The sequence below is a fragment of the Amblyomma maculatum genome, chromosome 5, assembly GCF_055883805.1.
Source record: "Amblyomma maculatum isolate TAMU_Amacu chromosome 5, ASM5588380v1, whole genome shotgun sequence".
Taxonomy (NCBI): domain Eukaryota; kingdom Metazoa; phylum Arthropoda; class Arachnida; order Ixodida; family Ixodidae; genus Amblyomma; species Amblyomma maculatum.
In genome coordinates this window covers 1,809,165-1,821,974 of record NC_139348.1, presented here as the reverse complement: position 1 = coordinate 1,821,974, position 12,810 = coordinate 1,809,165, and the positions used below count along the sequence as shown (strand labels likewise).

The window sequence follows — 12,810 nt, the reverse complement described above, 5'->3', positions numbered from 1 at the left end:
TTGCGACGTACGTCAGCGCACTGCGACGGTGCCGGTTTTTAGGCTTAAGACCGCGGGTTTTATTTCAAGTGCACTTCCCGTTCGACGACCGCCCGCGAAAAAAACCGGCGCAGCGCTATCCTCGGACCCGATTTGCTTGAAGATTAAGCTACCAACGGTGCCATGGAAATCAGCGAAAGCCCAAGAACTGACCCCCCTGCGCTTGTGCCAGTTGTGCTTCCTACACGCGGCATTTTCTTGGCGCGCCTGCAAGGCGCAACGGGCTGCTTCTCGGGAGAAGGCATTCAAGATGAGTTACTATGCACTGCAAGCCATAATACCACTTGCCATATAATCCATCATCTATCCACTTGGAGTGAAACGTCCCAGGCTGGAGTGGAACTTCGGGAACAGTTGACCGTAGCGAGCATATATATATTCATCGATCGCGTCGTATACCTCGGGGAGGCAGCGCTACACAGGGCGGCGACACTCCTGCACCTCCTCCTCAACAAGAATCTTTGCGAACTCATCGCCGGAGGACTGAATGCCTACAACACCCTTCTATACAAAGGCATTCGGGATAATGAACACATCGAGAGTCTCAAGCTTGTTTCTGACAAACTCAACCGCACTGTGTGAAAGCGTCTTCTCCGTGATCCCGAGCTTAAAGAACCTGAGAGAATTTGTTGTTGTTGTTGTTGGCCATTTGATTTGATTACATGATATCTAGAGCATTCGACCAAACGTTCTTTTCTTATACTGGCTCGCGCCGCACATCTCGCACTTCCTCTTCAGGCTTGCGCCATAACATCTCGCACTGCGCTTCCTCTTCTTCATTCAAGGGCCCCTGAAACGCCATTTACGGCCGTATTTTGATGCTACATGTGTTTAGAGGTGGTCTTAGTGAGCATCGAGATCACATTCAAAAAGCTCTGCGTGTTAGCTGTAATTTACAAATAATTTGGGAAAATTGCCGCTCGCAACCGATTTGGGCGACTCACCACCGTGCGTTTTCAGCCGCCCAGCCCATGCGACGTCATTGGGGTTAGCGTTATCATTGGCCATGGCCATATGACGTCACGTGTAATTTTTGCAATTATAGATTTTAAAATTAGCACTATTCTTCCTGAAAGTAGTATTTTATTCCTTAGTTATTATCGTACATTAAAGAAAGGTAAGAATTCTGAGCGCATCTTGATAGAAGCGAAACCCGGCCGAGAGAGATCCGTCTGCTCGCAAAAGCACGTGTTGCCCGGTTGTCAGTCTTGAAATCTCGCGATACCAACTGCTGCTGCTTTTTTTCTGGTCTGCAATGGACCACCATTGCTGTGTAGTTGGCTGTAAAGCCGAGGACAGGAAAGATGTTATAATGCGACATCGTGTCCCTACAAAGCAAGGTGTCACGCGGGAAAGCTGGCTCCAACGAGTCGGGCTGTCATCGTCGGACAAGCGCCAGGAGCTCAGAGTTTGTGGCCGCCACTTTTCCCGTGACGCATACCAATATAATCCTAGTTTGGCGCAGCTAACTGGCCTCAACGTGAGACGTCAACGCCTCAAGTCCGACGCTTTGCCGACGCAGTTTCTCCATGGAATGGTAAGTTTTCTGTGTTGCGAGTTATTGTGGAAACACGCGTAGCATGGCTCGGAGTCTCGCATGGAAGTGCATGAAGCCTAGCGCAAGTTTTGCAGACGCAGATTCCTTGCGCGCAAACCGCTCTTGCCAGAGGACCACAAAAAGTTAAGGCGCTGAAAATGTATGAAAGGGAGCTCTCGCCCTGCGGCGCGCGGATAAGGGGAAAAAAAAAAAATATATATATATATAAGGCGCCCTGCGCACATGAAACCATGAATTACATACACTAACGTGTACGCGATCACAACAATCGCAGTATAATTTGCCTGGGTGGTGCAGTGGGTTAGGGTGGTCGACTGCTGTGCCCAAGGCACAGCGGCCGCTTTTCGACGGAAGCGCGCAAGCAAGGTGCCCGCGTACCGGTGCGGACAAAAGTAAACGGAGCACGCTTTTTCTTCATTTTTCACTCGGTGCATATTTGAAACTGGTAGTCGTGGTATGCGTGGACCGGTAGTAGACGCAAGTGCCCTTTCACGGACAAATATTTTCTGATCTCCAGTGAGGAAGGCGTTATCTTAATTTGACTGAAAAAGCCTAGCTGCTCCGTTTACTTATGTCCGCACCTGTACATGTGCTGTGCGATGTCACTCAGTGCAGTGCGGCGCCTCGTCTGAGTCGAATTTGGGGCGTTGAACCCCATAAACCAAGCCTGACTTGTAATAAAAAATACCAGCACACTAATAACAATACAGACCAACTGCATCCCCCCCCCCCCCACCCACCTAAAGATATGCTTATTTTACAGTGCGTTTAGTCTACTCTTGGTCTTTGCCTTTTAACACCTGTATATGCATGTCTTTCTCATTCATGAAGCGGAAAATTGAAGGGGAAATTGGCTCGTTATGATACAATTAACGAAAAGAGCCAACAGTGGAGTCCAAGGTAAATGTAGGTTTTTTTTAAATACTTTTGTGGTTGATATTGATCAGAATTAGTCATGTAACGATTTTAGGCAGAAAGATAATTAAATACCAAGTGGAAGGAAAAATAACATGTGGTATATAGATAAAAAAAAAGAAGGTATCCCCTATGACCTTGCACTTGCAGACTGTTGTCTCCTTTCATTCTCATTCATGTGCAGAATAATAAAACTGCCATTAACACAATGTTGATTACGCACAAATTTCCTTTCTTTTCCTAGCATGGCAAACCATCATCGCCAGGAAGCCCGAAAGACCTCAGCACTACACAGGTTTCCTCAGGACAGGTTAGTACTGTTATCATGGTATTAATAACAATGTATATATACTTTTATATCTATATTTATGTATATTTAGGCCACATATATAACTTTGGAATATGTTGCACACATATATGATGGCTCTATTGCTAGAAGCTATATAAACTAGCACAACTGTTGCTATGTCATTATGCTTTCATGCAGTTAGTTACGTGTTCAACCATTGCTTCAAGCACCTACCGGAGGTGATCCAAATACCACAGCTCTTCCTGTAGAGGTGAGAATATTTTGGATAGTTCATTTTGTCCAGTGGATGATGCAAGTCTTTTGACATATGTACATGCTTAATTTTCAACTGTACTGAACAGCTTTGTATTATATTGCATATGATGGCTCTATTGCCCGAGTAAGTAAGCTATGCAAATTAGTGCAAATGTTATGTCTGCTTCCATGCACAAGCTCGATCATCGCTTGAGGCACCTTCTGGAAGCAATTAAAATGTAGCTCTTCCTGTATAGATGAGATTATTTTGGAGTTCAAATAGTTAATTTTGTTTAGTGGATGATGCAAGGCTTTGGTGTGCACTGGCGCACCAAAAAAAGAAACTCGGAGCACATATATTAACTGGATTAACATGGGAGACCCGACGTTCAAAAATAATGAGCTGCTGGATTGGTTCATGGAACAGTGTATTAGTCGACTGTCCTGCACTGTGTCTTTTGTTTGTGCTGCTAACATGCCTCCAAATTTTTCAGGGCTCTTGAAACTCCACAAACTACAGCTTGTCTGTGCAAATTTTTTAGTCATATCAGTTCTCCACTTTCAGAATATTTGTGTATGTGTAGCAAGTTGACAATGTTTGCAGTTCGTTACGGGCAGTTCACTCTATACAGCACCTGAAAATGAAAGCATGAAAAGTTTCAAATCTGCAACCATCATTATAATTATGAATATCTGTCTGCAGGAAGCATCACCAGCGGGGCCTTCAACTACTCGCACGCATACTGTGGCAACACAACGTGGGAGTGCCATTCTGTTGGTAAGTCATTATTAATAAAGATGTTGTGTTGTGAAAATGTATTAGAGTATATGATTGATTACATCAAACGTAGATGGGGTGCTTGCGAATAATTTTAAATATATGAAATTTTTCCAGGCACACAGGTGTCTATTGGACTTAAATCTCTAGTCAGCACCAAGGTTCAAACAGAGAAGCCTGCCACCAGAGAAGTCAGTGGCAGGCTGCTATCACTGGCCAGTTACTGCTATCACTGACCGCTCGTTAGAACAGAACTTCTTTCATCCACTTTTGTGCATTTTCTGGCTATGGCAGGCAAGAAAATTTGTCATTTAAGCACTGTTCATTAGGCAAAAAAAAAAAAAAAGAAAACCTGACGAAATACGTCACCTATGTGTCACATATTCACTCATTCAAACCTGCAAATATACCCTTCCTGTGACACAGTCCATTCGAATGATAGCGTTCATAACTCTCATGCATGGCTTGACATGATTAAGGATGTGATAATACTCACAATGGGTCAACAAATATTGCCTTGATGAGTCTATAGAGACCATGCCTCATACATACCTTGCACACCACTAATCTCGGACGTGGTGTTAGGATATTCACAGTTGCGTCAGGTAGCAAAAGGGCAATTTTTCCTTACATAATATGGTCATGCTGTGTCTGCCTAGTGTACATTAGTGCTGTCTTTAGAGCTACTACGGAGCCATCACATGCACTTTGAAGTTTAATTTTGCACAAATATTTGAACAAGTCACTAAGATGCACAAGGATATTTGATTCTGTTGAGAAAAAAATATAAGTTGCGTAGCCATAAAGTGTACCTAGTTTGCCATGGCATTTTTCTGTTCCCTGTTGATAGAATGAAAAAAAAAATGCATACCTACTATAAACTTTGACAGCAGCTTTATTTAGCACATTTTACAGCCAAGACATTCAGAGATGAACATCCACGGCTGCTACGTATTAGTTCATAATATTAACAATCACATGGCACCAATCGCTGACATCACTGCACTTCTTTTTCAGCGACCATCAGGATGAAACGGCCCAGTCAGCGATTGAGGAACCCCTCTACAAAGAGCGAAAATTCCTTGTGTTCGAGGGTTGCCTGCGGCAGCTTCTTGAGACCTGAACAATGTTCGGGCAAACAAGAACCCTTTACTTTAGCATAGCAGGAAGCCTTGTGACTGTGAAGGGGACATGCTCACTGCAGCATTCTTTCCTCTGGAAAAGCCAACCACTGGTTGAAGGAAAGGCAGCAAGAAATGTCCTCCTGGCTGCAGGCATCTTGTTCTCTGGCTGCGGTATAGCTTCAGTTCTTCGGTTCCTGCAATCCATTGGGGTGCAAGGCATCACAGAGAGGACCCACTACAACTACCAACGGACATACTTGCTACCTGCCAGAAATGAGGTTTGACAATAAGGATATCTCTCATACAACATTCAAGTCAAAGTATATGTCATTAACTCGATAACTAGATGTCGCATCCTTTCATGACAACTTGAAGCTACAATGCAACATATAAAACATATAAAATGCAGCATATATGCAACAGCGGAGGCATTGCAGTGCAATGCACCTGCTACTGCACATCTCTGTTGCCTTTGGCTACATGTTTAATAGACCAGCTGCATGCTCTAGTACTGAAGGCATAATTTTTGTAATATTTTTTTTTTAGTAAATGTGCTGTGAGAAAAGTGAAAAGCAATGCAGCATTTGAAACCTGCCCCCCTCATCCTAATATGCATTAAGGCAACCACATGACTGCAAGTTTGTAGCCTCTAAATTGAACATCTCCTTCTTTGCAGCTTTTTCAGCAAAGGCAAGCAGAACTTGCTAGTGAGCTTGTAGGGACAACAACAGACCTGGCAGTGGATGGTCGCTGTGACTCGATAGGCTACAGCACAAAGTACATGACTTGCAGTGTACTAGCTGTGCAGAATGGAGCCATTTTGCACACTGCACAAGTTCAAGTCGGTGAGGTAATGCGACTCATCCTTTCCGACAACTGAGGTTCCTAATAACATCACATCCTATCTTACGGCATTTCAACCCTTCTGCTCCAACTTCAGTGCACACGGACGCAAGTGGCATAGGCCTCAGTGCTGTCCTCGTTTAGCGCTATGGCGACTGTGAACATGTGATTGCTTACGCCAGTCGGACTCTAAGCAAGACTGAGCACAACTACACCATCACCGAGCAGGAATGTCTCGCGGTTGTTTTCGCCGTGCAGCGGTTTCGCTGCTACCTGTACGGAGAGCCTTTCGTAGTGGTAACCGATCACCATTCCCTATGCTGGCTACTCAATCTCTGTGATCCGTCTAGTCGCCTAGCCCGCTGGGCACTTCGCTTGCAAGAATACGACTACAGCATTTCATACAAAAGTAGCCGACGGCACGCAGATGGAGACTGCCTCTCCTGGTTGCCACCTGCCACGACGGAATGCGACGCGGAAAACTTTGATCATTACGTCACTGCTTTATCTCAGAGATTTCCAAATACTCATACCTTTTGAACCGAAGAACACACCGATCAGCATCTGGAGTCGTTCTTAGCTGCTGCTCAAGACCCAACCTCGAACAGACAGTTTTGCCTATGCCTATGTGATGGCCTGCTATACAAAAAAGTTTACTCTCGTGGCTGCTTGCTCCAGGAAAGTGTCTTGTTTTTTTCACCGAGCCCAAGACCAACTTGTCGTCCCCACTCCCTGTACGGCCGCCGCTACCGACCAACTCTGCGATTACGATACCTCATTAGATAAGAAGGCTGTGAGAATCCGTTTTGCTACAGACTGTCGGTTAATTGAATATTCTTTTTGCCTTTGTTTAAGCCTTGACCTGGCTTAGTATTTTACGCTGTATTTTTGTGTAACTCTCGCCCTTACTTACTATCTCTGGAATACTTGCTTTGTTATTTTATAGTCTTCTTTATCGCAGCGTTTGTTCATTGTCGGTTCTTTCTCTTGTCATTTATTGAGTCGTTTTTTATTACTATCATGTCCTGGTGTTTTATTAATTTTTTTTATGCAGTGTAATTTGGACTACTACCTATATATCTTCCCATTGTGCGTTAAAAACGTGACACATAAATTTATTCCTTGATCACACACCAACACACGCACTTCACTGGTTGACCGGCTTAACTTTTAACTGTGTTCTCAAACCTCATAGAGGGACGACGGGTAACCGTAAAGGGGATCCCGCGCCTCTGTTAATCGTTAAGACGGGGTTTGTGACAATATAGAACAGACCAAAACTGCAGGAAAGGTATTACATACGGTAAAAAATTACAAAAAGGTCAATGAGCTGCAAGGATTCATGGGATTTGCCAACTTTGAGAAAAATTTGTGGCACAACCTGCATACTCTAGTGCAGTGAAAAGAACTGCTCCCCCCCCCCCCCTCCATAAGAAATTGCACGAATGCACTCAATTCTGCTTAGGTGCAGTAATGTGAAAGCACTGCGAATTATTTCACACTGCTTAAATTGGTCCCACATTACGCTAGCAAACCTCGGCCGCACTCGTCCAGATGGCGTACGTGTATGCCATATTTACCCAGGTAAATGAAGGAGTGGTGCAGATGGTACTTCATGAAGATCACAATGTTTGCCGCACAGCTGAACAGTATGTTGTAGTTTGAACTTGATGAAGAGAATGATGCTTACTGCACAGCATGAGAGTGTGTTGCAAAGTGCATTGCTCGTACCGTAGACGGGGAATGCCTCAGCCCACATAACCAAAGCAGAAGCCAGTGGAGGCCGCTTGGAACCGTCAAAGCCGACAGCCCACCGTCACACACCCACGTAACTGGTCGGAATGTTCTGCCCCAAGGCAGGTGACCTCTTCCCCTTGGATAAGTGCTCCCTTCTTCTCTCCTTGCAAATTTCATCGTGGTCTTTTTCTGCAAAGCTGTAAATTCTTCAGTTCTGTTCCTTCTATCTGGTGCTCTGTTCTATACTGCCTTTCGTTTTCCTTTGACTATCCTGCACAGATGAATAAAATGTAAACACCAACACTGGAAAAAGCGACCATGAAAAGAAGCCACAGAAGAGGAGATATGAGGATAGAAAAGCGACAGTAAAAACTAGAAACATATTCACAGATCTCAAGGAAGCAAGATAACAAGCCAAGCTGTCGACAAAGTTCAGGCCCCAGAAATTGCAAGAGAACAAGTTAAAAACATCCTTATCAACAGTGCCAAATGAATGAATTATGAAAGAAGCTCCTCGCTCTATAAAATGCCAGAGGGATAAATATTAGAACAGGCAATGACAAGGTCTCCCAGCCCAACTAAGTGATTCCTGCGGTACAGGCCACAAAATGAGAAGCAGTGGCTACCTTAGCTGGCAGAATTTGTGTACATATATTCACTGTGAAAGGAGAGCGATGTAATGCACAGTTAGATACAGCTGATAATCAAGAAATAGGGGATTATGTCCAGGCATGACAGCTGGTGATAGCCGAGACAGCTAAAATAAGGCTTTTAGAGCATTGCTGGAATGGATGTATTCTGCGATCTGTTGTCATGTATTCACGGCTAGGAGTATCAATAAACAAACCTTCAAGCACTCATTTCATTGTGTCAGTATTGAGCACTCACACACTCGGTATCAATAAAAACACAGAATTTTAATTTTTTTTTTCTGTAAAATTCCATTCCAAATAAATGAATGTTTATGGTAGATGCTTGGAAGCATGTGCTCAAGCAGACTTGGCGATGCTCAGCATTGTCCTCCATTCTGGATTGTTTTCGGCTGTGTATCTTTTTTTTACTAGGATTTGAATTTTCTTCCCAGGCTTTATTTTTCACTAACTAACAGTTCTACACCTTTCTTGCTTAGATATCTACAAGTTCTGGCACTTTAGATGAATGAGATGTCTGTTCTTAAACAGTGCCACAAAACAGACACTTGACGCAGTGCATAACTTGGCGTTCATAAAATAGCATTCTCTATTTTTCCACCTTAAAAATAAACGCACTTCCATGCACCACTCGAAGCAGTGCGCCTGACACACGTGATAAAGTTTAGAATACAGCATGCAGTGAAGCGACAATCACCTGAGATTAAAGGGGAGGGTGCCTGAATCTCACGTAGCTCGCCGACGGAAATTCACGCCGAACCCGGCAAACGACGCAGGCTGGCAGGATCACCCTGTTGCCTTCGCCCAGCCTGCCCCAAATCCACTTGGTAAACAAGCGGTAGGCTATGAAGCGGTGCTGCCTAAAATACCACGCTTTACAATAAACGGATCACACACACACACACACACACACACACACACACACACACACACACACACACACACACACACACACACACACACACACACACACACACACACACACACACACACACACACACACACACACACACACACACACACACACACACACACACACACACACACACACACACACACACACACACACACACACACACACACACACACACACACACACACACACACACACACACACACACACACACACACACACACACACACACACACACACACACACACACACACACACACACACACACACACACACACACACACACACACACACACACACACACACACACACACACACACACACACACACACACACACACACACACACACACACACACACACACACACACACACACACACACACACACACACACACACACACACACACACACACACACACACACACACACACACACACACACACACACACACACACACACACACACACACACACACACACACACACACACACACACACACACACACACACACACACACACACACACACACACACACACACACACACACACACACACACACACACACACAAAATAATAATACGAATCTGTCACCTGAAGCTTCCGCACTACCTACTTGTTTACATCTCCGTCTCCATCGATGTTCGCTCCCTCCTCCTCTAGTGCAATGTGCACAGCCCGAAGGACTTCGGGCGTTAGGCACACGCTTTGGAACGCTGGGTGGATCGTAATGCAGCCGCCGTCCTGCTGGCACACCACCAGCACCTCCGGCATGCTGCGGCAGCACACATCTTCTTCAGGTGTGGGCATGCTTTCGCAGCGGCCGCAGCAAGGTATATCTACCTTGGCCGCAGCGGCACCTGCGCATAAGTAAAATGTGAAAAGGCCGCGAAGCAAACACGAAACGGTATTTCGTGAAATAAGAAAGTTGTAATAACTTATGTGCAGTGGCGCGTGCGCCACGGAACGCACCATAGTAGGCCGTCGTCTCCGTTGCCAGCGGGTGGTTCAGAAGGGCCAGTCGATGGCGTACTGCTGTCGTCGCTGTCTAGCGGATCACGAAACGGAGTATAATCATATGGATCAAAGTCCAGCTCGGCAGCGGCTTCACGCAGCCTCGCTTCGAGCTCGGGATCCATGCGACCCATGGCGACCGACACGCGAACCGCCGCAAACACGAAGGGGAAGAAATCGGAGCACTACCGGAAGTAAACAAACCGAGAGTCGGTGGCGTCACTTCGTGACGCATTATGGGCGGGGCGTCGCCCCAGACATTTTCTTTTTTTTTGGCCGGCGCATCGGCGTGTATGAGTTGAGGGCTACAGTGACGGGAGAGGAGGAGCGTCATTTTTAATATGGAATATCTGCGCTATTAAAGATGTTAGCCTAAAATTTTTTTGCGCTTTGCTGACTAGTGAAGGCACGCCGACCGCTCGTGCGCCTTTCTTAAGCACGGCTTCAAGTTTTTCATGGGCCCTTTCAGGCTTGCGCCATAGCCTCAACAGTTGCTTGATTTTAAAGGGCCAGACAGAAATGAGCCGTTTCTTGAGTGCACCCATGAAATGCGGCAACATCGTATATATAAGCATCTAACGGCGTCGGCCCTGCACATGCACTGGAATTTTGTTCGGACATTGCCGATTAGTGTATCATGTGTTATCAATTCCTTATGCAGTCTGTGTTTCCGAGTATGTGTGTGTGGTCGAGCACTTTAGTGCGTTTCCTGGTAACCCCCCCCCCCCCTCCCTTTTTTTTTTTCGGTGAAAATATGGTACGGCGCAAGCCTGAAGAAGAGGAAGCGCAGTGCGAGAGGTCGGCGAGAGAAGAGACAGAAGAAAAGATGGTCGGCGGCTTGTCTGCGCCTTTGTATATGTCCTAAGTCGCATCCTCCGCCGTTACAATATATATGCAATGCTAGGCAAAATTTCAACATAATTCTGGGCGCTAGTGTAAGCTCTGTTTATTTAGCAGATTGCTAGCAATGTTTTTAGCCATAGGTATTATTGCGGCTATTCTGTGAAGATAATGAAAACCATTATCGAAGAGTCGAAGTCTCATCCAGCCTTAAGCATGTAGAGGTACGATGGTTTTGCACACAAATTTGTTTTGGCTTACAGGGTTTAACGTTCCAAAGTGATTGGTTATGAGAGGTGGCGTAGAGGAGGGCTCCGCAAATTTCGACCACCTGGGTTCATTGACATCGCACAGCACACGGGCGCCTTGCTTTTCGCCTCCATCGAAAAGCAAATGATGGCGAGGTAGCGCACATAGCTAAAAGGAAAGGAGTTGCGTTCCTGACACCAATTCCACTTTCAAGCTTAACAAAGTGTAGAAGACGCTAAGAGGCGGAAAATAATAATAATAATAATAATAATAATAAAAAGTGGAGCTTACGATGAAGCAAGCTCGATGCAGACTTATTTTCAATTCACCTTGATTTGGGCAAGAGAAGACTGGAAGTGCATGGGCTCGAGCTGTGCAAACTGTGAAATGGCGGTATGATACGCGGCGGGAACCTGGCGGTAGAACGGAAAATTTCTGATTTTAAAAGAGCGTTAAATTTCGCTTCTGGGTATTTCTGGTGCACGTTGCCAAAGCGGAAAACCTCGGTGGTGCATCGACAGCCACCGCGTCCTCGGCAGTGTCGGCACACTCAAAAACCGACGAACTGCAAAAAAAAAAAAAAAAAAAAAAAAGCCACCTCGCGTGATGACAAGCTGTCTTACCACGACGTCTGGGTGCTAAAACAGATTGGTTCGAAAATCTCACTGTTACCTACACACAGGTACACTGCCCGCGGACACGACAGCTACACGTCTCTTTATCTGAGAAACGCGTGATCGCCCTGTTAGGCTCCTGTGTGATAGGAAAGCTGAGCTTCTTGGTACAGTTCATAGATTTGTTCTGTGCACAGAAGCAGAGCTGTACTGTCTGTGGCAGTATCTGCGTGATTGGAACGGGCTACCTTATCAATACAACCCACTTATATTTTGCCCCGCGGCCCTTTAAGACCACTACTACTACCACCTGGCAGCATTCAGATCTAGAATATCCACATACCTCAATATATATATATATATATGAAGCAAAGAAGCCAACAGTCGGCGAGGCCAAGGAAAGCGTTGGGGATGGTACTTTATGTTTTTTTTTTTACTTCGATAAGCACAGAAATTAGTAATGTAATCTGTTTAGGGGAAAGATAATTAAACACAAAGTAGAAGAAAAAACAACGTGCCGATGGTGGGATCCGAACCCACGACCTCCGAATATCGCGTCCGGTGCTCTTCCAACTGAGCTACATCGGCCGCTGTCCCCCCTGCTACTTGCTTGGGTATTTATGTTGTCTGTATACGAACCTTGAGAGTGTTCACCAGCGCCACCCTCAGCCATAGCGGCGAACGTGGAACGTCCTTTGTTACCGCCAGCGTCACGTAGAACGTGATCAAGAGCGAGGGCGACAGCTGTGCTAGAACCCTCTTACGCTACCTATGGCTTCAAGACTGCCAGAACCGAGACCCCCGTAAGCTACAAGCAGATCAATTAAGGGGAAATGAGGGTACTCGTTATAATACATGAAGCAAAGAAGCCAACAGTCGGCGAGGCCAAGGAAAGCGTTGGGGATGGTACTTTATGCTTTTTTTTTTACTTCGATAAGCAGAGAAATTAGTAATGTAATCTGTTTAGGGGAAAGATAATTAAACACAAAGTAGA

At 45.4% G+C, this 12,810-nt stretch overlaps 1 protein-coding gene across 6 annotated transcripts; it reads right to left on the bottom strand.

Moving 5' to 3' along the window:
• Positions 1–4,711: 4,711 nt before the first annotated feature.
• On the bottom strand, positions 4,712–9,954 carry LOC146187613 (uncharacterized). 6 transcript variants are annotated; one of them, XR_014707354.1, is made up of 4 exons: positions 9,716–9,954; positions 8,886–9,048; positions 7,382–7,809; positions 4,712–5,152 (listed from the first exon to the last, which is right to left on the bottom strand). XR_014707354.1 is itself a non-coding variant. In XM_084603453.1 (3 exons), exons 1-2 carry the CDS (start codon positions 9,907–9,909, stop codon positions 8,892–8,894), a joined length of 351 nt encoding a protein of 116 aa, XP_084459579.1. In that variant the 5' UTR covers positions 9,910–9,954; the 3' UTR covers positions 4,712–5,152; positions 8,886–8,891. The 6 variants fall into 6 exon arrangements, 2 of the variants coding, with proteins under 2 accessions (XP_084459579.1, XP_084459578.1); XR_014707355.1 differs by lacking the exon at positions 8,886–9,048; XR_014707356.1 differs by lacking the exon at positions 9,716–9,954 and having other exon boundaries at positions 8,886–9,100.
• Between the last annotated feature and the right edge of the window lie 2,856 nt (positions 9,955–12,810).

What these genes read in the sequence shown, in the direction of transcription:
- LOC146187613 (XM_084603452.1), bottom strand. Translation starts at nt 9,909, where the DNA reads ATGCCCACACCTGAAGAAGATGTGTGCTGCCGCAGCATGCCGGAGGTG. An exon ending in GGAGACGGAGATGTAAACAA is followed by an intron (nt 5,153 to 9,715) that starts GTAGGTAGTGCG and finishes AATGGATTGCAG; the next exon opens with GAACCGAAGAACTGAAGCTA.